This window comes from Morchella importuna (assembly GCF_003444635.1).
Source record: "Morchella importuna strain M04M26 chromosome Unknown Morimp01GS001, whole genome shotgun sequence".
In the NCBI taxonomy this organism is placed as follows: domain Eukaryota; kingdom Fungi; phylum Ascomycota; class Pezizomycetes; order Pezizales; family Morchellaceae; genus Morchella; species Morchella importuna.
In genome coordinates this window covers 479703-487176 of record NW_025763398.1, presented here as the reverse complement: position 1 = coordinate 487176, position 7474 = coordinate 479703, and the positions used below count along the sequence as shown (strand labels likewise).

The 7474-nt window shown below is 45.5% G+C and overlaps 1 protein-coding gene across 1 annotated transcript; it reads left to right on the top strand.

Annotated features, from left to right (window-relative positions):
- Window positions 1–1873: 1873 nt before the first annotated feature.
- Window positions 1874–5198, top strand: LAJ45_00101 (uncharacterized protein; the record flags this gene model as incomplete). Its single annotated transcript, XM_046109703.1, has 4 exons — window positions 1874–1941; window positions 2253–2318; window positions 2525–3668; window positions 3729–5198. The coding sequence occupies 4 exons, from the start codon at window positions 1874–1876 to the stop codon at window positions 5196–5198; spliced, it is 2748 nt and encodes a 915-aa protein (XP_045976396.1).
- Between the last annotated feature and the right edge of the window lie 2276 nt (window positions 5199–7474).

Here is a 7474-nt window from a genome sequence, read left to right as displayed (position 1 = left end):
TCACTATTCACCCATCTTTGTTTGTGTTCCCATCCGACTTCACCCCTCCTCCCCTCGCCATTTGGTTCCCTCTCCGCGCCATATATCTGTTCATACATCATGTACCGCCCTCTTGGGTAATGCACCCTATACATTGAGAAGGACTACTTGAGTCCATGTTCTACTATCCCCAGACCGAATTAGGGAATTTTTTTTATATAGATATCATCTATCTTTATATCATGATATCAACACATTATCCGAGAATCTACCCCGTCCATTGCATGTGTAAATAGGTTCCGCTGCCGGGTTTGGCAGTTTAATTCTAGCGGCTTCTGCGGTAAATGGCTTGTGTTGGGTCGCGTTAAAATAAGGAGCGCTTTTGACTCGCGCAATCCTGTAACCCATAGCCGCTTCAAACTAAAAAAACAAAAAATAAAAATCAAGAAGAGATATCGAGCCCCGGGGGGGCACACGATTCACTGGGACAATTTCAACGACAGTGTGGTAAGTAGGCACAGGGGCAGAAAGTATTCTCTACCCATACCCACCAAAAAAGCTGCTCGGTATCACGGAGGTGTTGGTTACTTGTGGATCTTGGCCATAAGAAAAGGGCGTTTTGAGAACAGATGGCAAGCCCGAAAGCCGTGAAACGCACGCCTCTACCGGACGTTTGACTACCTTCTGTTGATTTGTTTGCAGCAACGGCCTTCAAGTTTTTCGCTTTCGGGGCTCTTTTGGATGACAGCATCCTCTAGTCCCTTCACCTGGGAGAACTAATGATATGCGCTGCGCTGCCCCAGCCTGGACGGGGGATGTTATTGGGCCAACTGCAAGACAGGGGTAGTCGCTAGGCAACAGCCCCACTGCACGTTACAATATGGGAAGCTGTGCGCCTAGGAAGGTTGAACTGCCCTCCACAGAAGCAGTCTCCCATCGCTCTCTTTCACGAAGCCTCCTCAGAGCGGGCTCAGTCAGAACCCAATTCACCCATTGCGCATATTGCAGAGGGAGTCGCCCGAATTGCCGAATCATCATTGGCCAAACTTCCCCTTACCTTTTTCCCTTCCTTCTTGCTACTTACTTACTTGGTTCATGACATGTATGATGGCATCTCCAACCGGAGCCCCATTTGGCTGGTTTCCCCCATTCTTATTTCATCTCATTGCCCCCTCTATTCAATGTGATTTTCCGTTCTTTAAAATAGTCGGGAAGCAAGCAATATCATATCATATATCAGTTGTGTTGCGTCCTATACAATATTTCTGAATCCAAGAGGTTGCTGTGCAAGCGAGTGATCTGTCTGTCTGTTCTTGGTGTTAAAGAGAGTCAGTACCCATTTTTATCAGCCTTGCTCTCCCGGCCGCCGCCATCCCTACATACATACTTACCTACACGAGAATTCTATTTTTCTATTTTTTTCTTTCTTTCTTTCTTTTCATCTTTCCCTCTTTAACCTTCAGCTCCCTTCGGCGACGAGTAAAAAAAAGGCAAAAAGGAAAGATCGACCAACAGGGAAAAATCGGGGGTCATCATCGATATCCATCACTTACGGCCGCAACTTTTTATTCGGTTTCAGTTACTTGCTACTACCGAATCATCCACACCAAACTGGGATACCCATACAAATTCACAGAGCCTCAATTATTACTAGCCGCAGGTCAGCTATAACCAACCCTCATCCACCGTTACTACTTAGCGAGCCAAAGGACCCTCCATCGAAGACCAAAAAAAATAATCATTCTCGATCTTTGGAAAATTCGCCAAAGCATTACGACTCTTTTTTCAGAAAAGCAATTTTCCCTCATTAACCCCTACAACCCTCCCTCTGTGACTCGAACAGCTCCTACATCCTATACGTAAGGAATCTCTTAGCTATACGCCAGTTTCAGTAATGGGATTCCCAAATACACGACAGCAAAGCAGAAAGTCAAGAGGAGTAAAAGGCCAGGAGGACACCAGGTATGTGTTTATGTCTTGCTGTTTCTTTGCTCCACTTTAGATCCGTTATTGCTGTTTGTTGCGCACACAACCCACGCAATCCGTATACTCAACGGTGCGCACTCACGTACGTGCACACTTGTATATCGTCACCCCGCCCATGACCCACCCCCACTCGTTCTTCGGAGAGGGGAAGAGGAGCCTTTCTGTTCTTTTTGATGTTTTTACGAACTATTTTGTTTCGAAGTTCGCACGTTTTATCCTTTATTTATTCACTTGGTGGTTGTCACTAGCTACAGTACAAGTAGCTGACAGGATCCTCTACAAATTAGTAGAAAGACATTATCCTCACACCCTAGGTCTACTATAGTAGCTCCTGGACCCTCAACAACATCACAGTGTGTTTCTCCTTCCCTATATCCCATTATACCAATTCTACCGACTGGCTACCCATCGAGCATGTGTTTGATCAATCTATTTCACTTGATCTGTTTTTCCACTCCCATTTCATGATGGCTTGGCTCTTCGCACTTCGCACAGCCCTACTTACCTACTACTCTTTTTGCCCCAAGAACATAAATAAGCTAACACAGCCTTCCTGCAGCGAGCAAAAGAAAGCTTACCGGCAACAAGATTTCGACATGTCCACTCCTCGCAGTGCATCGCCCGTTCCACGATTAGCTCTGCAGATACCAGACCAGCACCCAGCCATAGCTTCCACAATGAAGCTACACAAGCGGCATACCGTGCCATATCCATCTCCAAGTTCGTCTCCTAATATTTCTCCGCCCGCGCCGGCTAGATCATACACACATCCGGTTGGAAAGGACATCGAAAAACATCAACAGAGATACATGAACCGCATGCAGTCCAAGCTGGAACCGCATCTCAAGACTCTTGACCAAGCCCAGAGAATGTCTGAGGAACCCCCAAAGGAATCCGGACCAGAAGACGAACCAGTGCCTACCTTTTTCATCAGCCCTGGTGCTAGCAATTATCCCGATGACAATGACATGTTACATGAGGAATTCGTTGCCATTGGTGACTTAGAAGACCAAGACCTGGATTACATTATGAGGGCTTCTGGATTTCAAGCAGCAGAGTATATGCCGGACCCAGAGGAACCCATCCCGGAGACTGTTCAGAAACCCCTAGTTACTGTGGACAGTCCAAGCGAACACCAACAGATGTTGCTACATCCCCAGTCAGCAACTACTCAGGGACTTCTTGTTACTCCGGCAGTACAGGGTCCAATCAGCGACTCTGGGGTTGGGTCTACCATGGGTAGTCCTGGAACGCTTGCCTCAAACTACGCCAATGCAGGACTACAAAGTTTTGCTACCGATGGGTCGGTAACAAGGGCGCTTTCAGGGCATGCAAGGAAAATTTCGGCTACTTCTTCACTAGAGACTGAAGCTGGCCTAGGGAATGGGAGCCTTATGGGCCGACCAAGTCTCGTCCCCGAGTCCGGCTCGTCTTACGCAGTGGCTTCTTGCCAAGAGCTCACTCCACCGAGCTCGGCAACTCTCTCTCCGAAATCTTTTCTTGCTACTCAACCAGAGTTAAGTAGGGCAATGATGGACCTCGAAAGTATCCACGCGATCGAGAGGCATTTAATTAGCCCCATGATGGATAACCTTGAGTTTGTTGGATTAAAGAAGGTCCTCTCCTGTGCGAAGGAGAGAATGTATCAAGGGAAAATTCGGTGTCTCAGAGATGTGGAGAAATACATCACGAATATGGTTAATGTAGGTACATCCCTAATGCACTCCTTTTTGGCAGGGTTCACCGCTAACTATCCGGTGCAGAATATGAGTCCAAACACTCCGCCGGAAAACTTCTTCAATGCTCTCTTTAATGGGGTTCAGAATGCCTACCCTGATGTTCTTGAGAAAGATCGTGTTCGGGAGAAAGACATTCCCTACACAAAAAATTATTTTTTGGATCAGCTTGCCCTAGTATCAGGAGGCGCTATGCATTATTCCAATGCCCAACAGCGAGTGTCTAAGCGAAGGTTATCAGCTGATGCCGAGGAATCTGTCACTAAAAGACCAGCGATCAATCCTACCAGTTTCAACTCACAAGGGCCGTTTATCAAGCCAGTTGCGAAGCTCAGGCAAAACAATACATCCAAACAACAACTTGAAATTCTTACTCAGGTTCCTCCTGAGGTCTACAATTCCTGCCAATTGGTTGGTCATCCTCAGATTCATATAGGCAACAATTCTACTTTTCAATTTGACGAGAACACGAAAAACACCATTGCTCAAAGTCAATCCTGCGATGTTCGGGCGTATTATCAGCCTACTATATCGCAGCCATGGCAACCTAGTGATCAATTGGCAATGACTGCTACCATGATAAACCATGGCGGATATTCCCCAGCAACCCTGCAGACACCTTTAACCGCCGCCTCTACCCTTGCCTTAGGTGGTTTCGCAACGTCTCCATCAGAACCCACTTCTGCGATTAGTGCTGGTTCTCCGCTTCACTCTTCACCAATTTCCCGAGCCAATTCCAAGGAACCTGCCAACTATTCCTGTGAATTTTGCCAAAAGACCTTCCCCCGTCCTTGCGACCTGACGAAACATCGCAAGACACATGACCGTCCTTTCAAATGCGACGACGTAAATTGCAAATACCACACTGAAGGATTTCCTACCAACAAGGAGAAGGAGCGTCACCAAAATGACATTCACGCCTTAAATTCAAAAGAGTGGAAATGCCAATTCGCCCCTTGCACATACAAATCAAAGCGTGAGAGCAATTGCAAACAACACATGGAGAAAGCGCACCAGTACATCTACAAGCGAATGAAGAGGAATCCGCGGAGGAGAGATCAGGGAGTACCGGTTACCCCGACAAGGAGAAAGAAGAACACATCTATTGCAAATGAGTCACAGTCTTCGACGCCGGTCATGCCGAATGAGAATCTCGAGATTTCCCAGGCTTCACAACCCGGCGACTTTCCTTTATTCCTTGATAATTACTTGGATCCCAGCCAGCTTCCAGGAAATGATTACCCGTGGGCATCTCCTATGACAAATACCACCGATTATGATCAAAGCCCCCTATCCATAGTTCCAAATAACTTTGAGGATTATCGTGGTGGATCAAGAACAAATCCTATGATGACCGGCGATTGGGTTATGTTTGACGGTGTCGATAACTCTGTACATCAGTATCGCGGCATCTCGGACTTTCAACACAACTTTCATCCTACATTCGACATCGTAAACGAATCTGCATGGAACATTGATAGCGACACTGTTGATTGATGATGAAACTCGAACGATTGGCGTATTGAATCGGCAATTATAAAACCCAAATAGTTGCGCTGCGGGAGGAAAAAACAAAGACACTGCTCGAGACATATCATTCGAAAGCCCAGTGTCCGACTGCAGGGAGTCCTCTCCTTGGTCTCGCACTGGACTTTCTATTGCGGCCCAAGCGGTGCCATTGAGCGTGTGGGTTCGCGCTCAGCGGTTCCGCTTCGGGTCGCAAGGGGATGAGTATAATATTGAAAAAAACACTTGACTCCGGAAGGGTGCAGACCCCATATGGAGCGCTTGTTTTTTTCTACTAGTGCGTATACTCATCTCCAAACCTAGGAGGTGGTGGTGGTGGTGGTGGTGGTAGTGGTGGGTGGTGGCACGGTGGTGTGGCTTGGGATGAGGAAATGTTGTTGGCGGTCTCCCATCTTTATCTTTTTTTTTTCTTTTTTTTTTTTACCTCACATCTCATATATCTCATCGGATCTGTTGGGTGGCTGTCCTACTTTTTGGTTGGGTTGTTCGAATTTTTTCCTTGCTAAAATTTTGTATATTTCATGCTATGATGAGACTTGTGTTTACGATGGCAATGATGGACGAGTGGCGGTCTTTTTCTTATCCCTTTTCAGGACTATCATGTCACTGCATGTTCTTGTAATATAATAGGTAGAAGGAAAGAAACACGAAGACACACAAAGAAATAAAAAGGTCACACTTCTATTCAGAGATCTACCATTTCCTGTGACGTACAAAACTGCCGGTGTTGATCCCATGTTTTCAGCTACGTTGGCCATCGGAGTTGAACCCGCGAAAGAAAGAAAGAAAGAATAGAGGGAGGAGGCGGTGCACCTGTCTATAGATTCGATCAGAATCTGGGGTGCCTTAAGAAAATATGTTGAATCTCAGCTGAAGAACGTTGAAGCTAAGTTTGCGTCATCAGCACAGTCAGAGTGAATTGAGTGTCTCGCGTGCTGATTGACTGGGGATCCCTGAAATGCAAATACTTGGCGTTTTAAAAAAGCTTAATTTTGAGCCTCAATGCTGTCAAGACACCACTCGCGAGCACGCAGTTGCTATTTTGGTCACGTGGCAAATTTCATAAGATCTCAAGGCAACAACCATGCACAACACCAAAAACAGATGTTTCAAAAGGATCTCGATTTACTACTTGTTTTCATAAACCCAAAAGCCAACCCAAGGAAGCACCGAGGTTCACATATAAATTTCTGCCATAATAGATGCCGTGGACTCAGTCAATGGTTGGGCAAAAATCTTATCTGCATAACACGTACATAGCTTAGTGGCCATCTCCTTCTGTCCCCCGACATACCTGCCAACCCATTGAGGCCAATTGCTCTGCGTGCCTTGCATCTAAGCATCTGTGACTGATTGACAGAATTTAAACCTGTCTAATACAACGAATAATTCCCTCATCCCCGAGGCTTTGCGCCAGCTAGTCCAGGGGAAGGCAAAGGTATTGGATAGTACTAGCAGGACGGTTTTAAATAAACGGGTATATTATACCCACTATACCAAGGTTACTCGCACATGAACCTACTATGTAACTACATCTTAGAAGTATCTCATAAGCTTATTTGTCACGAGAGCAGGAACATATGGGCGTCTTGGAATGACAAAAAATTTCGATCGACGATTTCTCGACAAGGATACTAAAAGATTTTACCACTCAAGCCGGTATTCGCACGATAGACGTGGGCTTGAAATTTAAAATACCTCCAACCGAACTTGGGGGCTAGCCTTGGCATTCTGAAAATTACAAATTATCTTGATATCTGCGCCATAAAATTTCACAGCGAGGTTCTGTGCTTGAAGCGAATGTGGTTTTCACATGATTCAAATTTCGAAGGATATGAAACGTCCCATGGATGTTTACGCAGGACGTTCTCAATTCCCCTTTAGGTCACAGGGCTCACGTCAAAAAAGAAAATAAGAACTGACTGGCACATGCCTTATGTACTCCCGAACTCACCGCAATCTATGCAAAAAGAAAGAAAAAAAAAGCAGGGTTCAGAAATGTATATAAGGTAGTTAATCTGCTTTCTCTTATTCTGGTTACAAGCCTTACTTGAGGCATAGGTTCCATATATCGGTATTGTACATACCTACATACATATGCGTATTGTGCATACATAGATACATGTATACGATGTATACATTGCATCTTCAGAAGTGGAACTACTAATACATGTGGCTATATACACATGTATAGCAATAATCTAACTACCTTAGAAGAAATGGCTCGAGATGCAAAAGTGAAGCAT